The sequence below is a fragment of the Camelus dromedarius genome, chromosome 10 (genome assembly GCF_036321535.1).
Source record: "Camelus dromedarius isolate mCamDro1 chromosome 10, mCamDro1.pat, whole genome shotgun sequence".
In the NCBI taxonomy this organism is placed as follows: Eukaryota; Metazoa; Chordata; class Mammalia; order Artiodactyla; family Camelidae; genus Camelus; species Camelus dromedarius.
Genome location: NC_087445.1, coordinates 69,486,939 through 69,503,365, shown reverse-complemented (window position 1 = coordinate 69,503,365; position 16,427 = coordinate 69,486,939). Strand labels below are relative to the sequence as shown.

Here is a 16,427-nt window from a genome sequence, read left to right as displayed (position 1 = left end):
CAGTGCTGAGGGGGCGCGGCGCGGAGGGGCGCGGAGCCGGGAGGCTCGCGGCCCAGAGAGCGCGGCGGCCGGGAGCCCGCCGGCCCCTGACAGCCCCCTCCCCCCGGCGGACGACGACTACGACTACGAGGACGCCGGTCATGGCGGAGCGGCGAACCGAGCGCGGGCCCTGAGCACCACCGCATGGAGCGGGACGAACGGCCGCCTAGCGGAGGGGGAGGCGGCGGGGCCTCGGCGGGGTTCCTGGAGCCGCCCGCCGCGCTCCCTCCGCCGCCGCGCAACGGTGGGTGAGGGGCGTGCAGAGCTCGGGCCCGGCGAGAACCGGCCCCTTTTCCCCTACCCCTGGAATTCCTCTCCTCTTAGCCGACTCTCACTCTGGGAAGCCCAGGCGGCCCTGGGTATCCACAGTGCGGACCTTCACCCCGGTCCCCCTTGGCGCGGACCTTCCCTCTCCTCCTCTTTTTCCGTTCCCCTTCGCGCGGATCCTCCCCCTGCCCGGTTCCCTCCACCTCGACCTTCGTTTCCCCCTCCCCCCGTCCCCTCAGCACAGGCCTCCCCTCCCCCCGTCCTTCTGCGCGAATCATCCCTCCCTCCCCCAGGTCCCCTCTGCACCCCCCTCACTTCGCATCCCATCGGTAGGGGCTTCCCCTCCCCCTCGGGTCCCCTCTGCTCCGAACATCCCCTTCCCGCCCCCCGGGAGACCCCTCTGCGGGGTTCTCTCCCCTAAAGGATCTCTTCAGCGCCAATCCCTTTCCTCTCTCTCGACTCCCCAGCTCTCCTCCACGCGGGTCCCTCCGTGGACGTCCCCTCCGCGCCCTGCCGACGCCACGCCCTTGTCCCCTTGGTTCTCTCTGACCCTCACCTTTTTGGAGCCTCTTTCCCTCCCCTCTGCCGTCCCGCGCTTCCCATGCTGCCCCAGCCTCCACCTCGGTGCCGACCCCCTGTTCCCTAGCTACGGGCTCCGCGTTTCCCTTTCGGACCCCGCACCCCACTTCTCTGCCCTCCTTCCCCGCGCTCTCTTGCCCGTCTGACCTCGGCCCGGCTCAGCTCCTTCTCCCTGCTGGCTCAGGTCTCCGGCTCGAGCGGGTGCCTGGGACACCTGCCTCTTCCCTCCTTCCACCCTCCCGTCCCGGCCCGCGCCTGAGCCACCTCACTTCGCCTCTTTCCCTTCGCGATCACCGAGCCGAGGCCGGAGAATTCCTCACCTGGTCCGGCCCTTCCCACTGCTCTTCCCCAGCCCCCATGTCCGGGCCAAGTCCTCAGGTTCCTTGGGACTGTCGCTGGGCCCGGCTCGCCCTCCTCCCTCTCGGCTCCCTCCCCCCGCGGGGTGTTTTATTTGTATCTGTTTGATATTTTCCCCCTCAGTGTTTGCGGCGGAATGTTTTTATTGGTAACGTGTAAGGAGCTTTTGTGAGGTCGTAAAAGGTGAACTTTTGAACTTGGAAAGCGCCCTGGAGCAATTAGCGCAGGCGATAGCCCCGGGAGGCCTGCATTACAAAGGGTGCTCGTACTGACCGGCAAACGCTTCGGCGGCAAACCCGATTTATTTATTTATTTGCCCTGCCTTCCACCTTTCACATCTCCTCATTTCCGAATAAAGGGCAGGCGCTCGGAGATCCGTGCCTCCTCCCCTTTCTGCGCCATAAACGCGCAATTCTCTGGAAGATCTAGGACCGAACAGTGTCTAACAAGTAACAGATTTCAAATTGAATGCAAACACCCGGGACAGTTAGGAGGCACTAAAAATTAATTGCTTCAGCAAGAAGTTTCTCGATCAGGACAGTGACCTGGCAGGTGTGAAGGAAGGAACCTGGAAATAGGTCACTTAGGCGCTCCATTGAATGAATGAGGAACTACACAAGGGGAGAGAAATCTTGGGGTGGATCTGCGCCTTCATACATTTATTAACTCGTCAAACATTTATGGCCAGTTCAGTAGATCTGATATTTTTAACCAGTTAAGGGAAAAGTCTGTTTAGAAGACAGCATGGTTGATTTCCCTTATGCTGCTGACCAAATAGTGATATGTTTTCAAAGCTGTTGTCCTTTTTTAAGATGTCTGTGATGTGTGGTATCTAGGTGGCTGGCTGTCCCATGGGATGTCTTTGGAGAATAATTTCTGAATGTGAACATGTTTGAGATCAATAAAATTCCGTGTCACAAAGGAGGAGGCTGGAATCCAGTTAGGGTAGAAGGAGACAGTATCATGAACAAAGGATTTTTTTTAGTGCTTTTGACTTTTTAAGCTTTTAAGACGTGATTTGGTTTGGTGTTAATGTGTTAATGTTGTAAATCCTGATCTAAAATTTACCATGTTAATATTTTACCCAAGCCCCAGATCTATCTATCTCATAGCCTGTATTAGGGTGTGTATTTTCATAATGCCTTTCTGTGTATATACTTCCTGTACCCACCTGTGCATGACATGTAGCTGATGGATTTTACTGCAGACAGTATTTACTGTTCTACTTGAGAATATTGTTGTAAGGGAAGCCTAGGAACTGCATTTGCTATTAATTATTCATTAGTACATTTTAAAGAACTCAGTGGTAATTTTAACTGTTAATCAGATTTCCCATTCACAGACTCATTTCCTCAATTGGTCAAAGCCGTTTAAAAAATTATCAAGCAATCTATTTAGGCTAAGGTGGCTTCATTATTTTATATCAGTCTGATTTAGTGCTGCTAATACTTCCTTTTTGTTAAAAACACAACGGGACTTTTGGCAGTTTGATGGACTTTAAAGAAAATAAACTTGTGGGATGTTTTATTTTTCAGGGTAAAAATGAGCACTGTTTTCTGTTTTACAGTTTATATTCATTATCTCTCATAACCTAACATGCTCACAGAAGAATTACCAAAAAAAGAAAAAAAAGTTTACTTTCGGAATGGTGGGACTTTTGTTTTTTCTTTTACACTTCCTAATTAATATTTTCCTCCCAAAGTAAATGAAACTGTTTAGATTCTAAGCAGAGAAAATGAATTCTCTGGCTTTTTATCCTAGTGACTGACTGACATTTTGTATGAATTGTTTGCAATAGCTAGCTATCTAGATAGGAGGTCTTTTGGTTTGTGTCATCAAGAAATAAACTGGAGGTGGAATTTTAGAAATGTTTTCCTGCCGGAAACGCCATTGATGCTGAATTTACAGTCCTTTAAATAGTTTTTATTATTCTATTGGAACAGAGTTGCTAGCCTTTTGATGCACCATCACCCTTCCAGGAATTCCTTGTGGTGATTGCTCTAGATATTTTCAGTTATTGCTTGTAGGTTTCCATGACAAACATGAATTCACTTAGTCATAATTTCAAAGGAAGATGAATGACTTGAGGAACTATATGCTGAATATTGCACTTGTTTAAGAGAATGAGGCAGTAGGCTTTTAAGTATTTCAAGCAAAGGAAGGTTATAAGCCATTATAAGTAATTAAAAACATGTTTTATATAATTACACTTTAGAGGAAATGAGGAGAAGTTCACTAAATAACATCATGCCCTGTTTTCCTAAGACCATGCCATCCAAATGTTTATCCTGAAAATAATAGTTATTTTCCATGACAATTTAACTTTTCAGTTCTGTGACTTTAAAGATTAATTCTGAATCACCTCAGAATATTCTACTTCCATTAAAAAAATGCATACTATGGTACTGTTGTTCTTTAGTACGAATAGCAAACTGATGTTTTTTAAGTCGGTTCTGCGACCTCCAAGGAACACTGAAAGGCAACAGTGAACAGATTCATTGGTGATTTTGAGCAGCTGAGGTGTGAGAAGACCACATTTCCAATCTCAGATTTACCAGATTCACCATATTCTTTCTGAGCATTTCTGTTCCATGTAATCAAGATATGAACATGCTTCCTAATCCATAAGTCAATTCAGAATTCTATAGCAAAAAGGTGTGTGTGCGCGTGCGCACGCACGTGAGTGCATGAATCAGCACGTGAAAGGCAGTTAGATGAGGAGGAGGGAGAGGAGCTAACGAAGAAAATCCTGCTGGTAAATTTCCTAAAATGTGTCCAAATCCTGTTTTTCCATATTATATTCATAATTTCTTGGCTTCTCAATTTTTTTCCCCCTGAGGTTTTGGAGCAAAAGTAGAAAGTAAACTTTAGGTTAAAATACTTAGGTTTATGTTGATGGAGGATGGAGAGTAGAAATGCCAATTGGAAGTATGATATCGGTAAAGAAAGTTTCTTATACCACTTCCAGTGCTTGTTGAGCAAGTTGGCATTAAATTGTTAATGCTGCTTGCATGTTCTGGGGCCTTGGGCTGTATTTGTTAGTTTCATCCTGTATTAAGACACCACTGCTCTGTTTTTATAACTAGGTAGGTATTTATTGGTTTGTGCTGAATAAATTGGCTCATTAATGAATTGTGTTCAGATGACAACTTCCTTCTGAATTTCAAAAGCCAGGATAGCTCCTTCTACATTAGGAGACTTCATTTTCAGCAAGCTTATCTAGGTCTTTAGGGCCTTGTCATAATTTTTGGCTTTTATGTTTACTTTTTGTTGTAGCCAAGTTAATTGATACTTCTTCGATTAAATATTTTATCCATTTGTATAATTAGGTTGAAAGCTAAATTTGGGATGATTCCTTTTATGAATAAATTTTACCGTGTTGGTCAGATCTATAGAAATAGGACAATAAAGATGCCTTATTTTGTGTGAACTAGTCTTATATGTGAAAAAGGCTCACAGAAAAATCAAAAGTTCTGAGTCAACAGATAAATCTTACGTTTCAACAAAGAATAAAAGTGTCCCTGAAACAATTTTAAACAGAAGGTAGCTATTGAATATGCCCACACAAGAAGTGATGTAGAGTATTTCCCAAACCAACTAGTTGTGAAAGAAAATGTTTTCTTTCAAACTTTTGTATTCTTAGGGTCAACTTTTCTCTGGTTCAGGTAGTTTCTTAAGGATTTTTGGATGCCTTTGACTGATAACTAGGGTTCAGAAATACTAGAATTATGTTAAGTTAGCAAGAAGTATTGAGCAGGTAATTCTTTTTCGGGTGTTGAGTCCCTGTTAGAGCCGATTTCAGATCCATCTGAACTTAATTAAAAAAAAAATCTCTGGATTAACTTTGATATACAGTATTTGTAGAATCAGACCCAGTCTTCTGTTTGTTTCTTGTTTTCCGACATGGCTTGTTTTTGTGAAAAAGATAAGGCTGTTAGACCGTAGATAATGGGAAATTAGAAGAAAACCATTGTGAGATGGCCAACCTGCTTTTTCAGTGTGGTTTAGAAATAACTGTAGAATAGAGAAATTTATTTGAAAGAATGAAACATTTCCTACTTTATTTCATTCTTACTACTTGCTGTTAAATAGTAGCCTGCGGAGAATAGCTTCTCAAGAAAACAGCTTTTTTTTTTTTTTTTTTTTACTGTTTACGATTATTTAAATAAGACTTTACTATGTAACCCGGTAATTCTAATTAACAGTGATTTAGTTGGGGAGCGAACCAGGATTTCCTCAGCTGGCTGCTGGGGACCTGAATTGCTTTTTTCTCCACCCTCAGCTGCACCAAATCTTTTGATCCCTAAGCTACAGTGGTTGTCATTTGAGAAAGCAAACTGAGAGAAAATTTAAGTTGTGAAAATAGTCTAGTTTGAGGCTTCATTTGCATCTTGGAAGTTTCATTCTTAAAAAAAATTATAGAGGTAACTGAACCTTCAGAATTTATCTTGAAGGGAGCAAACTCTCATGTCTAAATAGAAAATTCCTGGATTTCCTTAAAAATACATTTATTTCTTCCTTAAAAAATTTGGGGGATGTTTTAATATTGACGATCACTATTTAAAAAGAGAAATTATCCCAATTATAAGTTCACCAGAGACATTCAAGTGTTTTGAATTTCTTGAAGAGAGTGTGTTTGGAGAAAACAAATTAGCCTTTAAGCAATGGAAAATTTTTCATTCAAAGTAGTTGTGGTTTCTCCATCAGCATTATATTAAGTTCACATAGAGAATCACAAATTCTTATGTCATATACTAAATAAATTCTACAACTTGTTATATTAAGAGTTAGCTTTAAAAAGTATTTCAAATGGTGAGATCTTTGGATCTTAATTACAAACTGTACACCCGTCAATTTGTTTACACAGGAGAAGCTATTCAAGCATAAACCACAGATGGCAGTAGCTGCATATTTTTTTATTTTCTGAACAGACTCTTGCCTTTAAGTTGGTGTCAATTCTATGGGCACTGTTGATAAGTCAGCTGTCAAGTGTAATGTTTCCAAAACCAATTCCCTAGGCGGCAACATGTAATGTATTCTGGAAACAAATCTGGGTATTTGATTTGAAGATATACTCTGTGGGTGGTTTGAACCAGAATAGTGACTTTGCTCTCATTGTCAAAGTGAGAAATCATGAAGAGAAATGGATAATAATGATAAAGGAAATTGTTTGAGTAGTAGTTACAGTACATTGGGATTGCAGTGGTGATATTAGCAAAGGATATATCAAACAGATATTTGCTTGAACAACTGTTTGCGTTGGAAACGATTTATAATTCATTAGAAAATATACTCAAGAATTAAAATTTTGAGAGAGGGAAATACACAACTAAATTCCTCATTTGGAAGAGGTAGATAACCTCAGCTTTTTATTTCCAACTCCTTAAGTTTCATGCAATTTTGTATCTGTAAAAGCATTTCAGAGGTCTATGAGTGCTTGTTTTTCCAATGGTAGTGTCAAAATTTCTGTTAATTTTTCTTCTAAAAACATTGATTGACAAAGGACATAATTGATTAAATAGATTTTTAAACTTCCTATAATACTTCCTTTGAGTCCAGAGATACAATCCCATAGTTTAAGACTCAGGAAACATTTTCAGTAACAGATCTAGGCCAAGATGAAGGACATACTGATTCAGTGATGGGGACTACCTTAACCTGTATCGGTTTCATTAAAAAAAAAAAAAATTAATCCATGCACTCATTTCAGTCTTGAAGCTGTACCATCTTGGAAGGATGGAAAATCAGTCTTGATCATTTTTGTTAATTTCTTATGTGCTACTGCATCAGATACAGTGTTCTTTTTATCACAGTTAAAACTCTAGTGTGTGCAGTTTAGTTTTTCTCTCACAAAAGGAAAAAGGACATGTGAAGTGTTAATACACTTTTTATCTTGCTTTCTCACCTCTTGTCTTTTAAAATTTGTAAATGGTTAATTAAATAGTACGCAGTTGGGTTTGTATTTTTTTTTTTGTCACTCATAATTTGTTGATCATTTGTTATTGGATTATTTGTTTCAGACTTACTCTCTTCCTACTTAGTGAGTCCTTACATTTGTTATTTACTGTATTATCTAAAACAGTGGTTTTCAAAGTGTGTTCCATTAACCTCTGGGGGTCCCTGAAACCTTTTCAGGAGGTTCTTGAGGTTAAAACTATTTTTATAATAATGCTGACATTATTTGACTTTTTTACCGGGCTGACATTTGCACCAGTGTTGCAAAAACAATGGTGGGTAAAAATTGTTGGCGCCTTAGCAGAAATCAAGGCACCAAACTGTCCTAGTAGTCATTGTAGTCTTTATTTCCATGCACTTGTAGTTTTAAAAAAAGAAAACCATTTTCATTTAAGAATGTCCTTGATGAAGCAGTAAAAATGATTAATTTTATTACATCTTTACCCTTGGGTATACATGTTTTTGATATTCTGTGTGAGGAAATGGCAGGTACACACAGCATTTCTGCTGCATAGTGAAATAGAATAGTTGTTTTAAGGAAAAGTGTGCAGTTATATTGTGAGCTGAAGTCTCTGCTTTTTTCATGAAACACAATTTTTACTTGAAAGAACAATTGACTAATTATGGTTTATTCAAACTTAGGTATTTGGCACTGTCCATTAAAAAAAAAACCTGAACAATGAGCTTGTTATGCCAGAGAAAACTGACAATGTATGTTGCTACTGAATAAAATTTGAGCTTTCAGATGACAATGAGAATTTTGGAAAATTTGTATCTGCCACTTTGAGCTTGACAACTTCCCAATGACGGTATTATTAATAAATGTGATTTTTTGATACTGTATAATGAAATGTGTAAACATTTTGAAGATCTTATTTCAGTGAAGGAGTATTTTCCAAATCATCTGGTATATATACAGAATTCTGTATGGGGAAAAGATGTGTTCAAAATGCCAGATGTCAGGGGCAGGGAGGGAAATAGCTCAGTGGTAGAAGGTCCTGGGTTCAATCCCCAGTACCTCCATTTAAAAATAAAATAAAATAAAATCTGGTTTTGAGCATTTATTAAAAAAAAAATGCCAGATAGACCAATGGATTTAAATGTAACAGTACACAAAGTTCATTGATACCATTTTAGATTTCAGATTGAACTAATTTTTAAGAAACCACCACTTACTGAGTTTTGGTGTATTATCAAAGAAAAATGTCCACAGTTATTTTAATTAGGGAATAATTCTTCCTTTTCCAATTATAAATCTGTGTGAGGCCAGTTTTTCTGCTTATACTTCATCCAAAACAATATATCACAGCATACTGAATGCAGAAACATATAGAAGACTCTAGCTGCCAGAATTAAATCAGATATTAAAGAGATTGGCAAAAATATAAAATAATACCACTCTTCTCACCAATTTTGTTTTGTTGGAAAATACAGGTCTTTTTTTTATAAAAATGTTATTTATATTAACATGTAATGGGTTTGTTGCTACTTTTAAATGAATAGATATTTTAAAAAATTTCATAGTTTTATTTTCTAGTATGATAAATAGCAATAGATATACTCTTTGTGAACTTTGGCTTTTTTGGTTCCTCAATAATTTTTAAGTTTGTAAAAGGCCACTCAGATGAAAGTAATGTGAGAACCTCTGTTCTAAATGGACCAACTTAATGTCTAAGAAAATGGTTACTTTACCAGATAATAGAACTTAATTACTTTTTTTTTTAAATCTCTGTAAAGGGGCTACGGAGGGAAAAAATGAAAATGAGTTTATATCATTTTAAGTTTTCTTTGCTTGAGTTCACTTCACTGAATTCTCTGATAAGGCTTTTGTTACCTGCTATGTGAAACCTGTTGCTTAACTGTTAATTATTTGTGGCAGAAATTTTCCAACGGAACCTGTTTCCTCACCAAGAGTGGGTTTATAATTGTGGAAATAAATCTCGCAACACAAAAATATTTTACTTAATAAGAGTCATTGCTATAAAAATAAAGAAATATTTATGAGATAAAAATCCTATCTTTTAAAAGCTTCCTTCAAGAATAGTTTGCTTGTTTGCTTTCAGTAGACGTGTTTGGCTCTCACTGAGCCTTCTAAATTTGTGATTTTGGCAGTGTCATTTTGTAGATTGGCTTGCCTTTAACCTGGTTTTCACTGAAGGAGGTCGTAATAAAGTCTGTATAGGAGAAGTGTCTCCTTTTCTGGTGTAAGAATACCCTTTCCTAGTGTGAGTAACATTTTAGTGTAAGTCAATTACTGTGTTGTTAAAGAGTTAGGGATTTACTCCTTATGGTAGTTACTAGGTAGAACTCATTCTGTCGTGAGCTTGCTGGCAGAAGAAATGTCACAGAACAATGTGAATAACAATAAGGAATTACTGAATCAGAACTTAAGATGAAGTTTGGTGGGTGATGAAAGATCAGTGAGATATTTGGGCTACCTTCCTGAGAGCTCTTCGGGGTTATCTTGATGTTCTTGGAGTTTCACGTAACATACCTTTTTTTGTGTTCTCTGGGAGTTGCAGCTTACTCATGAGAAGATACAAGCCTTTCCTTTTTCGTTTTAATGCTTGGATATTCAAGTGTCAGATGAGTTTAAATCGTGTTAGTTACTAAACTTAATAACTGAGGCAGAATTTTTTTTTTTCCTACCATATTTTTGCTGTACTCTTGAAATCTAACCTGTTAGGAGACTTCTCTCTAGTCTTACAATCCTTCCTCCAAAATGCCTTTTTAGCAGGATAATAAACCACCTGGGGGGAACCCCCCACGGATATCTGTTTAGAGGGCTTTGTTTTTTGGAAGTGGCAGTAGTAGTCTCAGCCAGGGAGGAAGGATTTTGGTTAGATGGTGTGAGAGGGAAAGAGCAGGGACTCTAGAGTGTGGCAGAACAAAGATCACAGCTATGTGACTTTGTCACTTGACTTCTCTGAACTTTTGTATTCTCATTTAATAATAATAATATGGCTAACATTTATATAGTTGTTACCATATAATATTCTAAGCATGTTTCATGTCTTAACATACTTTATTCTCATACCCCAGTGAGGTAGGTGTTCTATTATCTCCATTTACAGATGTGAAAACTTGAAGCCCACAGAGGTTAAGCCCTAGGTTTTACAATTAGTAACGCTATTAATAATTTGTTTCCTAGATTTAATCTCTCCTCTCACTCCCCTACTCTCCACATACTATGACATTTCCCTGAAATTGGCTGTAGGGTTATTAGGATTAGTGATTAAGTCTGTAGAGTGCCAAGCATAGTGTCTGCCTCTAAGCAGACACTTGTGAATCCAGGCCATTTATAGTTATTGAAGAGGCCCGGAACTCAGTTCCCCATAGATTAGAGAGTCACAAAGATCTACCCTTAGAGTTGCAAGTGACTTTTTTCTTTCTCTCACGTTGGCTTTAATAAGCCAACCAGAAAACAATGGACCAGAAAATAATTTTGCAGACTCAGAAACAATCTTTGGTGAGCCTAAGGGGTAAAAGAAGGAGTTTTGAGCTATTCAAGGCAGGGATACCATATCTTGTATCTGTGGCCTCAGCACTGAAAACACAAGGAATTGGTGTTCTTGAATGTTGAATGAATGAATGAAAGAAGGGTCAGATCAGGAATGTTGAGTCTTTTGCTTATATCAGAGTCCTTTGAGTATGAGTCTTTTGCTGGTAGTCACAGAAAGTCTACAAAATACAAGGTAAGGAAATGTGCTTTTCAGTCATTTGAGAAAATTGAGGCCAGTATCTAAGTCAAGCCATGTGTTGAAGCTAATCCAAGGTTCGTGGGCCCTTCTGTAACCAGAATGAATTTCTGTTTGGAAATGTGGCTTTCCTAACAAAAGTGACTAGATACACCGGATTAAGATGAGATGGCCAATAAACTCCTGGCTGTTTGCTTCACTGCGTTGGGAAGTGCAGTTTAGGAAAAGGTGGACTTTGTCCTCTGTACTTTTTTTTATTTCTGTCACACAAAAGCTGGCTATCTGGAAGAAGAATCAATCCAAGAAGGCTGATGTGACCCCTTTGAAAATGAAAATACAAGAGCCAGTTGTCCAAAGGTTGTAAAATATAGAAAGTGATTTTCTAGCAAGAAGTTAGTGAGAATGACATGGCAGTGGAGGTTAATAGATTAGTGTAGCAATGTAGTTGAGTAGGAAAGGACTTGAGCCAGGAGGCCAGCGACGTTATTTGAAGAGGTATGAAGCCCAGGAAATAGTTGATGGGTCTCAATGTTGCCTGGGTTTTGATTCTAGCTCTCTTATAAAGTCATGTCCCTGTGTTCCCACCTGTAAAATGAAGGAGCTAAATTAAATTAGATAAGTCCGGAAGAAATTTTCCAGCTTTTTGATACAATGAATTGAGTAAAACAAAATTGCAGTTTAGGAAAAGCCCCGCCTACAGTAAATAGCTGTGGTACTCACAGCCTAGATTCATTGGGATGATTTTTATTTCAGATACTGTTCAGTCATCCCTCAAAGGACATTTACATTTCTTAATGCTTAACTGTACTGTTTCCCTGTTTAAATTTTAGAACATCTGTCTGCTTTAAAGTCTGTAGGATCACATAATTTATATGTAAATTCTGCTTTCTGGGTCGACTTTATGGAAATGTTGACACTTTATGGAAATGTTTGCAGTTCTGACGTTATGATAATCTTTTTTACATTATGATAATTTGTAATGTAAACTCGAACTTCAGTGTAGTTTTCATTTGTGTTTTTTTTTTCTTTTTAACATGATCACTTTGCTTCCAAATTTATAACCCCTCCATGCCATACTTGTCTTTTGTAAGTACAATTCCATTCACTGAGTGAAACCCATAGTTAATTTCAGAGTTTTTTTGTTCCTCATAAATGCATTTTTATCTGAAAAACTCACACAGCATTGAGAAGAGCCCTATCCTCTTATGATTAAATGCCCTGTGTTTGAGAATGTGGGTTCTTTAAGGAAAATTGCAGAACCTCCTTAAATGCTGTTGGTCTGTAAAAAGGGAACCCAGCAGGAAAGAGGCGGCAGTGCATGGGGGAAGGGTAGAGGTGGGGTAGCCAGGGAGCTGCAGTTGTGAAATATTCATCAATCATTTTACTGGCACCAGGAAACCAATCAGCCTTTTAGAAGAGAGAACTTAATCAATCACCTAATGTGGGAAATTACAATTGCTTTCCCACAAAAAAATATTCCCTTACTTGCTGACAGATTAAATCTGGAAGAGAGTTGGGCTGGCTGGAATTCAGAGCTGATGGCAGACAGTTACTGAAAGTAGTACTGTGATGGAGAAATGCATTTAACGGTAAAATGTACTATCTGCTGTGAGCCTTTTTAAAGTAATTCAGAGTAAGTTTGCTTTTCATATAGTGTGTCCATTAATAAAAAACAATTACCGAACACTTATGGGTAATATTATGTGTGTGAAATACTGTAATTTTATTCTCTCAGGCTAGTTTCAGGAGCATAGATGTGGATCCTGGCTGAATAATACCCAGTGTTTTCAGTGCCTTGTTTGGAAAGGAACTTTAGAGCATTATCTAAGGGACACTTCCTGGGGAACACAGTTGGAAGTGTTTGCATGTAAATAAAAGCAGGAGGGATTTAGATGTATCTTGTATTTAGATTTTAAATGGTGTGATTTCTGAATTCTGTGCTTGAATTGTCTGTGGCCCGAAGATCCTTAGGTGTGAGTTGCTTAGGAATCTTTTTTAAATTAGAAATGTATAGTCACTGTAGAAAATACGGAAAATGAAGGGGAAATTACCTATAATCTTGCTACCAAGCAACTTTCATTAACATTTTCTCATTTTCCTCTAAACTTTCTTCAAATCCTAGTTTTTTGCTTATTGTTGTGCTCATACGATATATACCATTGTTTTATGCTTTTTGATTTTACACTTTAAAAAATTATGTTATAAACTTTACTTATTCAACATTAACTTGTTTAAAACTTTTAATAGCTATGTAACAGCCTATTGGTTTTCATTGTTGGACATCAGGTATTTTTCAATTTCTCACTGTTAACATCAGTACTGCCCAGACCATCTTGTGCTTTCTTTTTTTGGAGGGGGTGGGTAGACTGGTAGACATATGTATCTACCTCAGTGTACCATTGCCAACTACCAGTTTAGTTTACACTAAGGTGCTTTGTATACTCACATCTAGGGCTGTCAACAGTACTTATTATTTATTAACTGCCTGATGTTTGAGATAGAATTGAGACACTGGTAGGCTCTTTGCTCTGTTACCATGTTTTGGAGAGATATGTGAAGTCATTCCCAATGCCTTTGCCCTCTGAATCTTTTAGATTTCTGGAACCAAGCTCCCTGTGCACTTTGCCTTCCACCCTCACTCCCAGTATCTTCCAGCCTGGTCAGAGCAGTGCTTAGGAACCCTTCTGAGGCTGCCTTCTTTCTCTTATAGATTATAGGTGAATGGGTGCCAAAGACATTTTGGAGCCTTCTCTCGTTCCTCTAAAAATCTCAGGAGGATGGATTGGTGTGTATGTATGTGTTTGCATGTCTTCACATACAACTGTATCAACTTCCTCAAAGTCTTGAATATGTCCTGAAACTTAAAACTGAATTTGGTTGGAAATTAAGTACATGGAGAGAGAAGTTAAACTGACACTCCTTTAGATACCTGCATAATCTGCATGGCTTTCTTAGTGGCTGACATCCATCCTGACCCTGTACAGGGTTTGATAGTGAAAAATCCTAGATGCATCTTATGCTAATTGGAAAGGCATTCACAGTTTTTAACAGGGCTTGTTTCAGAAACATTTTGGGAGTCTTGGGAACTAGAAACATTTTGGGAGTCTGGCTATCTACATATTTTGAATTAAGTCACGAATCATATTTGCTCAAGTGAAGATTAAAGAGTTTCTAGAAATTTTAAAACTGTATGTTAATTGAGGATAAACACAAATGTTTGAAGATCATTTGCTCTGTTTCTTTGTGCTGGTGGTCAGAAAACTTGCAGTTTGCCGAGATGGTTTTTATAAAGCTCTTTAATAAGAAAGTGAATAAGCCAGCTGTTTTTTCCCTTGACTATACCAATTGCAAACCTCCTCAAATCCTGGTTAGTAATTAAAAGCCTTGAGATGACCTTGAATCTAACTGAACTACAAAAGCTGTGTTGAGTTAAATTTATAGCCTTTGTTGATTTCAAAAGAGGTTAGGAAGAATCCCGTTCTATTTGCTAAAACATTAAGGGTAGCCTTGAGTGTACATTGACGATCAGAACTAATTAATAAGAGGCACTTTTAAAGTCCACTGGCATGGACTAAAAAAAAATTAGGTTTGTCATCTCTTCATTGAGCATTTAAAATATGTATTTGAAAAGGTTTAAGGTAGGGTGAAATTTTCCAGAGTCAGTTTGCGATGTTCAAGTTTGCTGAAAATATCTGTCTTTTCCCCATCTTAACATCAAAGAGATTTTTGAATCAATGGGGAAGTCAGAATATATGTTTAATGCTTTCTAAAAGTAACAGTTTAATTCAGTCTTAAAATATTTTACAGGAATGGGAACTGTGTTAGTAAAAGTTTCTGATTATATTCAGGCAATGTAAAGTAATAATATTTTAAAAATGCTTTACATTTGGGTCATAGTGTATGATCTAAGAAAGAGAATTTTCCTGCTTACCAAAAAGGACAGAATATATTTTCAGTTGTTTATAGAGCCTTGAACTGCTATCTTACTGATAAAAGGAAACTTGAAAATGTTACTACAAGAAAAGTCAAGTTTTATGTGTAAATAGGTGAGGTAAGACATTTCTCCTAGCATCATAAATCTGATAAATCCCAGCAGTAAGGCAAATTGAGAAACCACTGATGTCTTATATAGATCTTGTGGATTTTAGGATTTTTTTAGTTTTTACGTTTATTTAACAAGACTAGCCTATACTTTGATCAGAATAACTGATCATAAATTGTATATATGTGTATGTGTGTATACAGCAGATATTGTCAGTCTGAGAATCCCTAAAGATGGTAATGGGGGTTCTCAAGCAATTTCAGTTGTGCAAAGTTTGATCTGAAATCATATGAGTAATAAGAGTGTCCTGCCTCTAAAATGTTGACTTTTGCCTGAAATTATTCCAGTTTAGTCTGTCAGTAGCGCAACTCAGCCTGTTAATAGCAGATATAAATTTTTGCAGAAAATGGTGAATAGTGTAGTATGGTAGACAAACTGCAATTGTAGGGGTGGAAATTTAAAATTATACCAGTGAACTCTTACTATGATGTAGTGATTACTAGGTGTGTTAGGCCATGAGGTATAGTTAGATCTGGGTTTAAAGCCTGTCTCCTACTTTTGTGATTTTTTTGGTGGGGGAGGTGGGGCGGAGGGTAGTGGTCATAAAGGACATAGAACCACCACACAGAAATTACTGGAGAATGAAATGATGTAGTGTGTGAAGAACCTAGAGTGTCACTGTGTTACTTTAGGAAGGTAATTGAACGTAAGTAAGGTTAACATGCCTACTTCATAGGTAAGCAAGCCAGTTCACCGAAATCCAGATCACTGAAACTAGTTTACCAAATGTCCAATTTACACAGTATTCAACTCAACAAAAATAAATTTGCTGAATCTTACTTGTAGAGCTTAAAGAATTTGTCACTTTCCTTCTCCGTAGTTGCCGCCCTACCATTTTCCCCCTTTTCTTCTCCCCCTTTTCCTGTACCCCATCTCTTCCCCCATTACCTGCAGCCCAGACCAGGCTGTATCTTTCCACCAGCAGAGGTCCCCTCTCTGCCCTGGCTCTTTCCAGTGCAGCAGCAGAGAGCTGGGATAGAGACAAATTGAACATTGTTGAAAATGCTACCATCCTATCTTAATTTGACAGAAATCTTTAAAAGCTAATTAAACTGTCCCATCAATATGAATTTTTATAAACTGTCTACATAGTTAAAACATTTTTGGTAAAGTTAGAGAATTGGCTATTTGGAGATTTGGCCATTTGGTGAATTGACTTGAAACTACCTCACAGGTATGTTTGGAGAAATTAGGCAATGTTATGTAAAATAAGTTGCTTATTACCATACAATGGTTGGACTGTAGTAAGTACTCGGTGTTCAAGTTCTCAAAGCACTGGGAACCGTCTCCCCCATTCTGACTCAAGGATTTTTTTTACTTGTGGGATCTAGTTGGACAATAGCAAATGATCACGTGATCAAGGCTGGTTTATGGACCAGCTGGTGACTTCCCCTCCCATTACAGTGTTGTTAAATTTGCCCAAATGAAGT

The 16,427-nt window shown here is 38.5% G+C and overlaps 1 protein-coding gene across 2 annotated transcripts in view; it reads left to right on the top strand.

Moving 5' to 3' along the window:
• The window catches only part of NR6A1 (nuclear receptor subfamily 6 group A member 1), a 204,165-nt gene continuing 187,738 nt past the window's right edge, over window positions 1–16,427 (top strand). For both annotated transcript variants that reach the window (XM_031450436.2, XM_064490505.1), the window contains exon 1: window positions 1–283. In XM_031450436.2, the coding sequence (XP_031306296.2) occupies window positions 184–283 (100 nt within the window). In that variant the 5' untranslated portion in view covers window positions 1–183. The remainder of the gene's footprint in view (window positions 284–16,427) is intronic.